A 15,249-nucleotide genomic window follows, 5' to 3' on the forward strand; every position below is an offset into this window, starting at 1 on the left:
TTATGATATCGTGATATCACTGATATGTAAGTCGTTCTAGTGAAATTTTTGATAAATAATGTATGTTGATAGATTCTTATGGTTTAGAGTTGGAAAATGATTGATTTTTAATGTGTGTGTTGAATTTTGAAGTGTTGAGTTAGTTTGAGTTAAATCTTTGAAACGTTGCATGTGTTAGGTCGTCTTGGATTAGAGATACTTGTTGCAATTTTGTGGATTAAGTATATTGTATTAATCCAAATGAGATGAGACCAACTGTATTTGAAAGATAGCTTATTTATCTACAACTTTTATGTTTTGAGTTTTGTCAATTATTTTAGAAGATTGACCAAAATTGCCCCGAAGTGTGTCGAGTGGTTTAAATTTCTGGCAGTGACACATCTCGGGAGAATGAGCATAACCTTTTACTGAGAAATCCAATTGAGGTAAGGTTTTCGGAATTACAAATTTAACATCAAGGACTAAAACCTTTATGTTTACCACTTTTCCAAATTCCGAACGAAAATATAGTTTGAATGCCTGCAATATGAAAATCAAGTGCAGATCTCGCTCGAGCGCGAGAACTTGCGCTCGAGCGAGGATGATTCTATCCTAAAAATATTTCCATACATGTTGTTAAGTTATAAATGCATGTTTATGATGTATTAAGGTGTTTTAAGTATGTTTAAGAGTTCCTATGCAAAAAGTTTCAAGTTTTATGTCAAGAACGAAAAGAACGACTTATGTGGACCGATTATGTTATATGTTGCATGTACATGTCTACGTTTCATTCATGAAAGCTATGTTCAATATGCAAGTATGATTTTAATCATCTATGACATGCATGAAGTTATCGAGTAAGTTTTTAAGCTCACGACATAAAAGTTTATGAAAAGAATCATGATGTTATGATGAATTTTTTATGGCATACAAGTCATGCAAAGATGGAATGTTATGATGAAATGATAATGATGTGATATGAGAAATGAATGATATGTTGATGCATGAAAATATTTTGATGTCTTATGTGTCTTTGTGGTGGCAATACGGGAACGGTATTCCGGTTTGGGCTCCGGAGGGGCCCTCCCAAATACGCCACAATGTACGGGTTAGGTCCTCCGGGATGAGCTCCGGATGGGCCTCCGAAAATGAATGAACGAATGTTACGAGGCGTAATGCCATATGATTGTTGATCAACAAGAAAAGATGAATGTGCCCATTATGACGGTTTTCACAATTTCGCATAATTCGTCACCAAATGATAAGTTTATGTTATGTTATGTTACGTTTAAATGATAATTGAAATCTCATGATTTTTACTGCATACTCTTGCTGAGTCTTTAGACTCACTATACTTGGATGGTGAAGGTAATGAGGATGACATTTATGCATATGTCGACGAGTTCAATGCCAGGCATGAAGAAGAGCAAGGAGTCGGACCGGCGGGCGATGCATGAGTGTGTTATGTGTTGAGTTAATGAACGAAATGTTGTTATGTTGATTGAAGAAAATACGCTTTATGTTTCAAATTGTCATGATTTGGTTTGTAAACTATTCTGAAATGTTTTAAGTAAGGTTTGATGTATGCATACATCTTTCAAAAATTTTCTTTTCCGAACTAGTTTTAACGTCATGTTAGTTTGTAACATCTTCATCGGTTGAGGGTGTTACAGTTTGGTATCATAGCAGTTCACTCTGGGTTTTCTTGAAACACTCATGCATACTCGCCACGACTCCAACGCTCCGTCTTCATGTCTGTAAGTTATGTGTCTTATGTGATTATGGGTATGATAATGCGATGAGATCTATGTATGCATGTTATATGTTAAAGTATATTTACGTTTTGAATCATGACTGAGCGATGTGGATAATATTGGACTTTAGGACTATGACATCACGTAGGGGAAACAACACCAACACTAACACCAACGCCAATTCCGCAAACAACAACCATAGTGATTGCGGGCCAGATAGTGAGAACAATCAAAACAACCAGTTTTTGGCGGGATTAACTACTCTGCTTCAAGAGCAAAGCCGTGCTCAGTCAGCTCAAATATAACAGTTGCTTCAAGCCCAGACAGCTAATGCTGGAAATAACCATCCTGCAGCTAATCAGAACCCTATCTACAAAAGGTTCTTAGAGTTGGGACCACCTGAGTTCAAAGGAGAGACTGATCCTTTGATAGCGGAACAATGGTTCCAAGCTATGGAGACTTCTTTTGAATTCATGCAGATCACGGATGCGGATAGATTGAGATGTGCTAACTATATGTTCCGCGATGATGCTCGTGTTTGGTGGAATGGAGCCAAAGCAGCGTTGAACCTAACCACCCTTACTTGGAATGGATTCAAGGATGTGTTCTACGATAAATATTTCACAGTGAGCACCCGAACCCGATTGGCCAGAGAGTTTTTGGAGATCCGTCAAGGAAACATGTCGATTGCGGAGTATGTGAAGAAGTTTGAAAGGGGGAGATACTTTGTACCGATGATTTCTGGTGATCCTGCTGAAGAGTTGAAACACTTTACAGAAGGATTGAATTCCTTCATCAAAAAGGATGTTAGACTAAGTGGAGCGAAAAATTACAAAGATGCGGTGGATCAGACCATGCTGTCCTAAAAGGACAAAAACGACATTATCAGAGAGTCACAGGCAAAGAGATCTAGTTATCAGAGTCGGGACCAACAAGGAAGTTCTAGCAGAAAGAGACCGTACCAAGCCCCACCCCAACACCAACCGCACCAACAACAGCAGCCTCGACCTCAAGGGCAGAAACAATTGGCTCTACCAGCACCAAAACCGGCAAGTGCACCAACAGCTTGTCAAAAATGTGGAAAAATTCACTCTGGTCAATGCATGGCAGGTACTGGAGTATATTTCCTTTGCAAAAAGCCAGGGCACTATCGAAAAAATTACCCTCAATCAAAAGAACCGGTAAGAGGACGAGTTTTTGCAATGGCACATGATCAAGTGGATCCGAATACAGCTATAGTTACAGGTATGATTAATGTTTCCAGTAATGCCGCTCATTTCTTAATTGATACTGGAGCTACATATTCATTCATATCTGTTGAATTTGTTAATAAATCGGGTTTAGTACCGGATAAGTCAATATCAGGATTTAGTATATCCTTGCCTTCAGGGGAAGAATTGAGTAGTGATTTGATTATCAGAGGATGCAGTGTACAAATGCAGAGTCACGAGTTACTTGCTGATCTTATTATCCTGAATATGTCTGACTTTGAAGTGATATTTGGGATGGATTGGTTGTCTCGATACGAGGCTACTATAGACTATAAACAGAGAACGGTTTCCTTGAAAACTAAGGATGGAGAACCGTTTCTATTCCATGCCACACCGAAACATAATTCATCTCTTTTAATTTCAGTAGGTAAGGCATGACAACTGTTGAATAAAGGATGTGCAGGTTTCCTTGCAAGTTTCACTTGCGACCAATAATTACCTCGACCGAAACTTGAATACGTCGAAGTAGTGAGAGATTTCCCAGAAGTATTTCCTGATGATATTGCAGGATTACCTCCAGCTAGGGAGGTAGAATTTGGAATTGAATTAATGCCTGGAACCCAACCAGTTTCCAAAGCACCATACAGGTTAGCACCGACTGAAATGAAGGAATTGAAGGAGCAACTACAAGAGCTACTCAATAAAGGTTTTATTAGACCAAGTGTATCGCATTGGGGTGCACCGGTATTGTTTGTCAAGAAGAAATATGGGTCTATGAGATTGTGCATCGATTATAGAGAGTTGAATCTAGTAATAGTGAAGAACAAATACCCACTGCCAAGGATAGATGATTTGTTTGATCAGTTACAAGATCAGGTTATCACCAATTGAAGGTGAAAGATGAAGATATTCTTAAAACGGCTTTCAGGACTCGTTATGGCCATTACGAGTTCTTAGTCATGCCGTTTGGAGTTACCAATGCACCGGCAGTATTCATGGATCTTATGAACAGAGTGTTCCAGCCTTTCTTGGATCAGTTTGTCATAGTATTCATAGATGACATACTGATTTACTCCGTAGTTTCGATGAGCATCGTCAGCATCTAACTACAGTCTTGCAGATTTTGAAATAAAAACAATTGTTTGCTAAGTTCAGTAAGTGTGAATTTTGGCTGGAACAGATTGCATTTTTGGGTCACCTAGTTTCGGCTAAGGGAATAGTGGTTGATCCATCAAAGATAGAAGCAATTAAAAATTGGGTTACTCCAAAGAATGCTACAGAGATACGGAGTTTCTTGGGATTAGCGGGTTACTAAAGAAGATTCATTCAAGATTTCTCCAAGATAGCGCTGCCACTAACGTCATTAACTTGAAAAAGTGTGAAGTTTGAATGGTCTAATCATTGTGAGAAAAGATTTTTAGTGTTGAAGAAAAAGTTGATGACAACACCAATACTAGCCATACCAGAAGGCACAGGTCGATTCGTAATTTATACAAATGCTTCCAAGAGTGGATTAGGGGCTGTCTTGATGCAAGATGGAAAGGTGATAGCATATGCTTCACGACAGTTGAAGATTCATGAAAAGAATTACCCTACCCATGACCTCGAATTGGCAGCAGTTGTCTTCGCGCTCAAACTGTGGAGACATTACCTTTATGGTGAGAAGTGTCAGATTTTCACTGATCATAAGAGTTTGAAGTACTTCTTCACCCAAAAGGAGTTTAACATGATACAGAGAAGATGACTCGAATTGGTGAAAGATTATGACTATGACATTAGCTACCACCCGGGTAAAGCTAATGTAATAGCAGATGTTTTGAGTCGTAAATCTGCAACTTTGAATAGAATGACAACTCAACAAGAGTTTATTGTAGATTTTGAACGACTCAGATTGGAAGTAGTTGAGCCGATGGAAGTTTGTGCCTTATCAACCTTAACAATGGTTCCAAGTTTGCTCGACAAGATTCGAACAGGTCAGGCTTCAGACCAGCAATTATTAACTTGGAAACTTAAAGATGAAGCTAAAGGGGGTGCATTGTATACAGTGAAGGATGGGATCGTGCATCACAAAGGGCGAATGTGGGTACCAGCAGTAGATTTACTGAGGGAAGATGTGATGACTGAGGCTCACACTGTACCATATTCTATTCATCCAGGGAGTACAAAGATGTTCAAGGATTTACAGATGCTATACTGGTGGCCAGGTATGAAGAAAGACATCGTTAAGTTTGTTAGCGAATGTTTGACATGTCAACAGGTGAAAGTTGAACATCAAAGGCCAGCATGACTTCTGAAACCATTACCCATTCCCACTTGAAAATGGGAAGATGTCACCATGGACTTTGTGATTGGACTGCCAATTACACAACAAAGAATGAATTCAATATGGATAATAGTTGACAGGTTGACAAAGTCAGCTCACTTCTTACCAGTTAGAAACAACTTCTCGATGAATCAATATGCAGAGTTGTATATTCGAGAGGTGGTTAGATTGCATGGAGTTCCAGCAAGGATAGTCTCTGATATGGATCCTAGGTTCACTTCAAACTTTTGGAAGAGTTTACATCATGGATTGGGAACAAAGCTAGCTTTTAGTACAACTTTTCATCCGCAGACAGATGGACAATCTGAGCGAGTGATTCAGATATTGGAGGATTTACTCAGGGCTTGCATGATTGAATTTGGAAATAATTGGGAATCGAAATTGCATTTAGTGGAGTTCACATATAACAATAGTTATCAAACTACTATTGGAATGGCTCCTTATGAGGCTTTGTATGGTAGAAATTGTAGGACTCCATTGCATTGGGATGAAGTGGGAGAAAGAGCTGTATTAGAGCCAGAAATATTGCAACAGGCAGTCGATATGATAGAAAAAGTCAAGGATAGAATGTTGACAGCTCAAAGTCGACAGAAAAGCTATGCCGATCAGAGGCATAGAGAGTTGGAGTTCCAAGTAGGTGATCACGTGTTTTTGAAGGTGTCACCTTGGAAAGGAGTCTTAAGATTTGGAAAGAAAGGAAAGTTGAGCCCAAGATATATATGACCTTTCGAGATCTTAGACAAGGTTGGAACAAGAGCTTACCGAGTATCATTGCCTCCAAACTTGGAAGGTGTACACAACGTAGTCCATGTCTCGATGTTGAGAAAGTATATCTCAAATCCTTCCCACGTCATTCGCCACGAGCCAGTTCTATGGACACCACACTTGTCTTATGAAGAAATACCTATCCAAATTTTGGATACACAAGTCCGGAAGCTGAGAAACAAAGAGATCAAGATGGTAAAGGTCTTATGGCGCAATCAGTTAGTGGAAGAGGCTACTTGGGAGACCGAACAAGATATGCGTAGTCGATAACCAGAATTATTTGGTGAGTCAAATTTTGAGGACGAAATTCTTTTAAGGATGGTAGAGTTGTAAGGTCCAAATCCACTAAACTCGCTTACGAGGATTTTAAAATAAATATTTTTTAATTTTATAACCTAAATTGTTTAAGTTATGATTTAATGATTATGACTTCATGATATAATTATTTTATGTTTAACGCTTTAGATTAAGTTAATGGTTTCAGGTCGAGTTTGATTCTGGACTCACGGGACTAGGCTAACATACGAACGAGATGAAAGAGCCTATTTTTACGAAAGTTTTAAGTATATATTGATATGTTTATTATGTATGAGTTGAGGGATATTATTTTATTGGACGAGTCAAGACGTGTGATTGACTGCATTTTATATAGTTGGCACACGATATGTACTAAAGTTTGAAAGATACCCTTAACAACAAATTTCTCTACATGTTTAATGCTTTCCTTGACTCTTACCATCCAATCATTCAACCATTCTTCTTTCTTCTACACTTTTTTGACATCCCCTCACCATTTATCATTTTCTTCATCAAATTCTTCAAGATCCAAGTGAGATCTTGGTGCTAGTTTCCAATTTGTTCAAGGTTTAGCTTGTCTCCGAAGTTCCGGATCATCTCAACCTCCAAATCAAGACAAGTTTTTAAAGAATTTTTAAACCACCATTCAAGATATATCTATTTTGATAAGAAATGATGTGTGTTGATGAGTTTTATGCATGATTTTAAAGATTTGAGAAACATAAAAGCATGATGTTTATGATATCGTGATATGTAAGTCGTTCTTGTGAAATTCTTGATAAATAATGTGTGTTGATAGATTCTTATGGTTTAGAGTTGGAAAAGGACTGATTTTTAAGGTGTGTGTTGAATTTTGAAGTGTTGAGTTAGTTTGAGTTAAATCTTTGAAACGTTGCATGTGCTAGATTGTCTTGGATTAGAGACACTTGTTGAAATTTTGTGGATTAAGTCTATTGTATTAATCCAAATGAGATAAGGCCAATTTTATTTGAAATATAGCTTATTTATCTACAACTTTCATGTTTTGAGTTTTGTCAAAATCATTTTGGAAGATTGTCCAAAAAAAATTGCCCCAAAGTGTGTCGAGTGGTTTGAATTTTCGGCAGTGACACATCTCGGGTGAATGATCATAAATTTTTACTAAAAATCCAATTGAGGTGAAGTTTTCGGCATTAAAAAGCCAAGATCAAGGGCTACAACTTTCATGTTTACCACTTTTCCAAATTTTGAACGACAAATATAGTTTGAATGCCTGCAACATGAAAATCCAGTGCAGAGCTCTCTCGAGCGCGAGAACTTGTGCTCGAGCGAGGATGATTCTGTCCTAAAAATCTTTCCATGTATGTTTTTAAGTTCTAAATGCATGTTTATGATGTATTAAGGTGTTTTAAGTATGTTTAAGAGTTCCTATGCAAAAAGTTTCAAATTTTACGTCAAGAACGAAAAGAACGATTTACGTGGACCGATTATGTTACATGTTGCATGTACATGTCTAAGTTTCATTCATGAAAGCTATGTTCATTATGCGAGTATGATTTTAATCATCTATGACATGCATGAAGTTATCGAGTAAGTTTTTAAGCTCACGACATAAAAGTTTATGAAAATAATCATGATGTTATGATGAATGTTTTATGGCATACAAGTCATGCAAAGATGGAATGTTATGATGAAATGATAATGATATGATATGAGAAATGAATGATATGTTGATGCATGAAAATATTTTGAGGTCTTATGTGTCTTTATGGTGGCAATACGGGAACGGTACTCCGGTTTGGGCTCCGAAGGGGCCCTCCCAAATACGGCTCAATGTACGGGTTAGGTCCTCCGGGATGAGCTTCGGAGGGGCCTCCGAAAATGAATGAACGAATATTACGAAGCGTAATGTCATATGACTGTTGATCAACAAGAAAAGATGAATGTGCCCATTATGACGATTGCCACAATTTCGCATAATTCGTCACCAAATGATAAGTTTATGTTATGTTATGTTACGTTTAAATGATAATTGAAATCTCATGATTTTTACTGCATACTCTTGCTAAGTTTTTAGACTCACTATAATTGGATGGTGCAGGTAATGAGGATGACATTTATGCATATGTCGACGAGTTCAATGCCGGGCATGAAGAAGAGCAAGGAGTTGGACCGGCAGGTGATGCATGAGTGTGTTATGTGTTGAGTGTGTTTGTGTCAAGTTAATGAACTAAATGTTGTTATGTTGATTGAAGAAAATACGCTTTATGTTTCAAATTGTCATGATTTGGTTTGTAAACTATTCTGAAATGTTTTAAGTAAGGTTTGATGTATGCATACATCTTTCAAAAAATTTCTTTTTTGAACTAGTTTTAACGTCGTGTTAGTTTGTAACATCTTCATCGGTTGAGGGTGTTACAGAGATCGACTCAGAGAGTTTTTGTGAGAGCTTCATACGCATACAACTTAAAGAGAATTCTGAAAAAAATTTTGAAGCTTGATTTGGTCGTGTGTTACCTTGATGCTATGAAGAACACTTGAAGATCAAAGATCGAAAAGTGTTGGTTTCATCGAGTTTTGGCGTCAAGGATTTTTCTCCGTGCTCTGATTTTCTTTATTCTATTGCATATAGAATTTTTAGGAGAAGTTTTATGGTTTATTTTCTCATACGCTTGAGAAAATTGATTGTTACAATAATCACTAGTTTTAGGGTTTGTAAAACTCTTTGATCGTTTTCTAGTGAAAGTTTTTCCCTGAGGCATTGCAAAAGTATTTTATACTCTTGCTTAAATATCTGAGTCTATTTAGTGGTTGCTAGTTTATTTTGTTCACGCTTTAATTATTTTCCGCTGCATATTACTCAAAGTGTTTTTGGAGGTGTTGCCAACATTTTGTGATAACACCTAAATCTGTTTATGTGCAACTCCCATTCCCTTACAAGTGGCAACATAGTCATATTCTTGATACACTAAGAACTGATCCTGGTTTGTTTATTTTATTACATGGAATAAGATGGACTCATCTACTACTGCAAATTTGTTTTTGAAGCCTCCGATTCTTGATGGCACGAATTATGCCTTGTGGAAGACAAGGATGCACTTTACTATCAAAGATATGGATGAACGTGCATGGAAGAGTGTTCTTACTAGTTGGAGTGCACCTAAGGCGATGGAAAAAGATGGCAAATACATCTTAAAGCTGGAAACCGCATGGACAACCGAGGAGACACAAATTTCATGTTTTAATGCTAAAGCAATCAACGCCATATTTTCCAGCGTGGACATGAGGATGTTCAGCCTTATTGCTGATTGTGTTACTGCTAAGGATGCATGAGATACTCTACAAGAGCATTGTGAAGGATCAGAGAGTGTCAAGAGAACAAGGATGAGGCTACTTAATTCAAAGTTCGAGAATTTTTGAATGAGCGAAGATGAAACTATTTCTGAGTATGATCAAATACTTCGAGAGCTGGTTACTGAAGCATTCAATCTTGGAGTACCGATTACCAATGAAAGACTTGTAGTGACCCGCACCGTGATCATCTACTAATCAGAAGCTTAAGCATGCATTAACCTTAATTAACTAAATCAGAAATAAAACAGCGGAAAACTTTAAACAACAATAAAATATTGTTTACAACCATATAGAATAAATCCAGTGTATTAACCTAAATACAACAGAAACAAAAGTCTAGACAAAGCCTTGATGATCATCCAACTCCTAAGCCCTCCTAGAACCACTCTCATCGTCCAGCCGCAGACCTGCCCCATGGAATAGGGTGTCCAGATACACAAAGTACAAAACGTGAGCATGATAAGCTCAGCACGAGAGTATGATTATACGGTGTTATGTTTGCATGTATGCAAGTGAACTGGGTACCAAGACTCTCAGGTCAATAAACAAGCTCATAGTCCGGGCCCAAGGTATATAGCACGCTGCGCCGTCGCCTCAGGAGGTGGCTCATATACCCAGTGAATAATGGTGACCTGATACTAGTAGAAGTGTCCAACCATCACGGTGACCTAACACAAGATTTATGTATCCAAGCATCCACAAACTCGTAGGGTGAGCGCCCTACTACAAGATACCTCTAAGGTAAAGGCTCAATATGCTCATGTATGGAACATACAGTCATGACATGCTGTACATAAAGACATATAAAACATGCAATCACATAATCCATGCAAACACATAATACATGCATACTCAATCTGGATATATCTCGGATAATACTTCCGTATCTCATAAAACTAGGCAAGCTAGACAAGCACTATGTCCAAGCCAATAATCCGCACTACAACGCAAAATACTCATGCATTATAATCTTATTCTAAAAGCCTTAACTACTCTATAGCATACTCCCTATTTACTATAAGGATCTAGAGCTATACCTACGTCCGTTGTCAGCCCGCTGATGACGATTTCCCCATAACTTGGGCATCGCTCCGCCGCAACCCCAGAGAACGTGGCCAACCTCCGGACCAAGCCTAGGAAGGCTGGAATCACCCCAAAACACCTAGAAAAGCCTAAGAACTGAGAGAGGAGAGATGAATGGTGTGAAGAAAAGTGAGCCTGAGATGGCCTATTTATAGGCAGAGTTCGGACAGTCCGAACTGCCACTTGTCTGATCCAAATAGACACCTGGACCCTGCTGAGTTCAGACGGTCCGAACTTGGATCGGATGGTCCGAACTGCCACTTGTCCGATCTACTGAGACACCTGGACACTGCTGAGTTTGGAGGATCCGAACTGGGTTCGGATGGTCCGAACTGGTCCGCACGCTCCGAACTGTTTTGGTCCTTCCGAACTCATTTTGGACCCCCGGGACCCCCAGTACCTACCCTACCATTTTCAAAAGTTTCGGATCTGATCTACTTATTTTCACCAAACAAAGACTCCTTGAACATGTTTTGACACTTTTAAAATTATATGTCATTTTCTAACATGTTTAAAATCACTTAATCTTGTTAAATGGAACCGGGCTACTATATTCTCCCCCTACTTAAGATATTTCGTTCTCGAACAATCTTAAGTACTGAATGCAGTAAAATACTGAATAAACATCTTTTATTCAAACTGATTCATTTTACAAGTTAAAATATGAAAATACAACAATTCAAAATAGCTCTGGATAATCTGTACGCATACGACTCTCAAGTTCCCAAGTGGCCTCCTCAGTGCCTCGGCATTGCCACTGAACTAGAACAAGAGGAATGGTCTTGTTGCGTAACACCTTATCCTTATGACCTATGAAACGCAAAGGTCTCTCCACGTATGTCAAATCCGAGTCCAACTATAACTCAGACGGCTGTAAGATATGAGACTCCTCTGCCACATACCGTCGCAACAGTGAAACATGGAACACGTCGTGGATACTAGACAAATAAGGCGGTAAAGCCAACCTGTAAGCCAAATCTCCAACACTTTCCAGAATATCAAATGGACAAATGTACCTAGGAGATAGCTTACCCTTGAGAACAAATCTCAAAATTCTGCGAAATGGGGAGACTTTCAGGAACAATTTCTGTAAGGCCCACAAATATTAAATTATTAATTATGGGATTTGAGAATTAAATTCCATATTATGGGCTAATATTGATTTGAGAAGTTATGGAATTATAGATTTAATTTCCGAGCCAAAAATATTAATTTGAGAATTTTACGGGTTTTGAGAATTAAATTCCGAGAATTCTTAAATTAAAAGAATAAATATTCGATTTGAATATTTATGGAATTTAAGATTAAATTCCACGTTTCGGGAATTAATATGATTGATTTTGACGATGAAACTCGATCAGAGACTGATTTGAAAATATCGAAGTTTCATGGGCTGAAGTGCAAAAGGCCAGGATTATTTAATTAATCCAAATTTATTTAATTTTAATCCAAGTATATTTAATTTGAGAATATTTAGACTTTCGATTTTAATTCTAATATTCTTAAATTATTTTGGATTGAAATTGAATTAAAACGAAGACCGAGGACTGAATTGCAATTAATGAAGACTTGAGGGACTAAATTGCAAATGATGCAATACATATCTGAATTTGAATTAGATAATCAGAATGTAACGTGTATTATTCAGAGAGAATCAGAAATCCCAAGAACAGAGCTCGAAACCTTTTCTTTTCTTTTGATTTCCGATATTCGAAACCCCGTAACTTTTGATCCGCTCGTCCGATTTCAATTCCGAAAAATGCTCTGGAATCCTTGCGACAAGGGCTTTGATCTTATGTAAGTATTATGATGTGTTTGATAGATTTCGAAATCAGTTATGAGCAGAGATCAGAACTTGATGTTAGTTTGGTGTTCTTGAGCTTGTATACAAGTAAATATCGAAACCGAATCGAATATTGCGTATTGAATGAACTTTCTATGAATTCCAGCCTGTATTTAATGTTGATAACTGCTGGTATGAAGAGTAGAAGGCTGTTTTGTTGAATTGAATATACGAATGCTTGGAAAGGAAGTTAGATTCGAATTCATATTTCGTCGGTTACCGATTTTTAATCGCTACGCCGTCGATTCGTGTTTTTGGACCGTTTTGATAGCCTATGACTGAGATGAGATGTTTTTTTAGATGTTATCGATGATATAGCAATTTTATTTCTCATTTTTAGATGGGTTTCGAAGGCTAACGACTCACGACTCCGAGTTGTACCGAATAAGAAGAAGTTGAGGTTTCAAATGATTTTGAATGAAGTTAGATTGATGATTTTGAACCGAATTTTGAATGATTGAATAGAATGAAGATTGATATGAATGTTTTGATGCTATGTTTCAGATTTGAAGCGTTCAACATAGAAGAAATACGAAGGTATAATGATGACATCGAGAGTCAGGAATTTTGAAACTCAAGAACGATTCTTCTTGAGTTGTTCCGCCAAAATCACATACGTACGTATTTATTGCTTTGATTTGATTTTGATGTTGTCGATCCATCCCAGGTAGTGGATCTTTGATTTTGAGTCGATATGATTTTGATACGATGATGATATGAATTGATTCGATGCCAAGGTCGGAGGGTGACCTTATTTTCTAGCCCGAGAATGGCTACGATAGATGGATATCCATGTCAAAATCGGATACGAATCTTGATGGCAACGAAGAAGTATGAATCAATTCCTAATCGATCGATTGAAGCGTTATTTAATCTATTTGTTGTGTCGAGTTTAAATAGAGTCGATATGATTTATTTAACGCTTTTGATATGTTGGTTATACTGAGATGATTTCTCACCGGAGTTTATCCGGCTGTTGTTTTGTTTTGTATGTGTGCATCACAACAGATGGGGCAGGAGCTCGTCTGAGATGACATTGACAGCTTGGGAGCGAGACTTAGCACGTGAGGACTCGGGTTATAGCTAAACGAATATGTATTAGAGTACATCAAACTTAGTAGAAGACTTGATACGGGAAGCTCACTTATGATTTTAGTGTAGCTTGTGATTTAATGCTTTTTACGTTATCCGTTTGATGTAAGAATCGCATGATTATATGCTCAAGTCGTTATATATGATTATATGCATGTTCTTATCTTGATCAACCATGATTCAGGTTGAGTTTTGTATTGTTGAGATTGAAAGTTGAGGATTGACAGCAGAAAAATGATTCTGGTTTTTCTGGAATTGATGGCATGCTCGATCCTGTGAAAAGCTAGGATCGAGCGCGGCCATCAATTTGCAAAAATAGAGAAATGAAATATTGGGCTCTCGATTGAACGAGTTCATCCGATCGAGCGAGGCCAATATATTTTGGGACCCGAGAGCAGGGCTTTGGTGCTCGCTCGATCGGCTGATTTTGCCCGATCGAGCGAGGCTCCGAAATATTAAAAAAAAAATTTCTGCTCTTGATTTATTATTCTTTAATTTTTTTGATTAATTGTTTAATTAATCATTAGTTTCCCTAAGACGAGATTAGCAACCCGAGGTCCCCACAACAGGTGGTATCAGAGCATAAGTTTCTGGACTAAGATAGAAGCTGAGCGGGGTAGAGTGAGTCACATGCATTTATAGTATTGCATGATTATGCATTACTCGATTTGATGATTCGATGATTTGATAAATGGCATGTGAGCATGATCTATCTTTGAAATTCAACTGTCTGATTTACTGATTTGTAAATTGTTGAATTTCTTACTTATTTGTTATAAGATTTTCCCCCGGTGATGTAAGCACCCAGAATCGAAGAGAACATTGTTCTTTGGGTGATGTAAGCACCCCAGACTAAACAGAATGGTATGGTCAGACTGAACAGAATTGTAGTGACCCAACCCGGATCCACTACCTAATCAGAGTTAGAGTAAAAGCGCATGCAATAAAAGCTTAAAGCATAAAGTGCGGATAATTAAAATACAACAAATCCAATCGGCATAATACAACCGACGATATCACAAGTGTATAAGTACTGTTATACAACCAAATCGAAGGTTCAGGGTAAATAAATCCCTACCCTCTACAACCTCGCACTCTCCAAAGCTCAATCCTGCTGAGAGTCGCCTGGACCGTCCAGCCTCAAACCTGCCCTGCCACAAGGTACACAATACCCAAACACAGGGGCGGGAGCTAGAACGCTCAATACGAAGAAATGATATAAATACAAATATGCGCACACAGATGATTTAAAACTTAAGTGTAAACACTTGCTCATGGCGCCGAGAATATACAGTACTGGCTAGAGAGAGACTCCGCGGGGTACTCGTATACTCCATATCAGGGCTGAGCCAACCCTATCCTGACCCGAATCTTAAACAGGATACAAGCCCCATATGGAAACTGTCATACCTAACTCGAGTCCAAAATGAGATCATTGTTCCCTATGGAGACTGTCAATGACTCACATCTCCCCGGATGCAGTCACACGTAAAATCATGTATGTGCTAAGACGGTAAAACATGCTAAAACATGATAAAGCATATAGCACATACTCATGCAACATACATG

General features: G+C 38.0%; 2 protein-coding genes across 2 annotated transcripts; both read left to right on the forward strand.

Annotated features, from left to right (window-relative positions):
* Positions 1-2,185: 2,185 nt before the first annotated feature.
* Positions 2,186-2,599, forward strand: LOC140861712 (uncharacterized). Its single transcript, XM_073264733.1, has one exon. It carries the CDS (start codon positions 2,186-2,188, stop codon positions 2,597-2,599), a length of 414 nt encoding a protein of 137 aa, XP_073120834.1.
* A 336-nt stretch (positions 2,600-2,935) lies between these two features.
* LOC140861719 (uncharacterized) lies at positions 2,936-5,231 on the forward strand. Its single transcript, XM_073264739.1, has 7 exons — positions 2,936-2,978; positions 3,078-3,371; positions 3,513-3,688; positions 4,125-4,251; positions 4,366-4,602; positions 4,741-5,078; positions 5,202-5,231. The coding sequence occupies exons 1-7, from the start codon at positions 2,936-2,938 to the stop codon at positions 5,229-5,231; spliced, it is 1,245 nt and encodes a 414-aa protein (XP_073120840.1).
* Positions 5,232-15,249: the final 10,018 nt, after the last annotated feature.

Source organism: Henckelia pumila, chromosome 1 (assembly GCF_033568475.1).
Source record: "Henckelia pumila isolate YLH828 chromosome 1, ASM3356847v2, whole genome shotgun sequence".
NCBI lineage: Eukaryota > Viridiplantae > Streptophyta > Magnoliopsida > Lamiales > Gesneriaceae > Henckelia > Henckelia pumila.

Coding starts and splice junctions, on each gene's coding strand:
- LOC140861712 (XM_073264733.1), top strand. CDS start 2,186: ATGGAGACTTCTTTTGAATTCATGCAGATCACGGATGCGGATAGATTG.
- LOC140861719 (XM_073264739.1), top strand. CDS start 2,936: ATGGCACATGATCAAGTGGATCCGAATACAGCTATAGTTACAG. Junction 4,252..4,365: donor GAGTTTCTTGGGATTAGCGG/GTTACTAAAGAA, acceptor AAAGATTTTTAG/TGTTGAAGAAAAAGTTGATG. Junction 4,603..4,740: donor GTGGAGACATTACCTTTATG/GTGAGAAGTGTC, acceptor ACCCGGGTAAAG/CTAATGTAATAGCAGATGTT.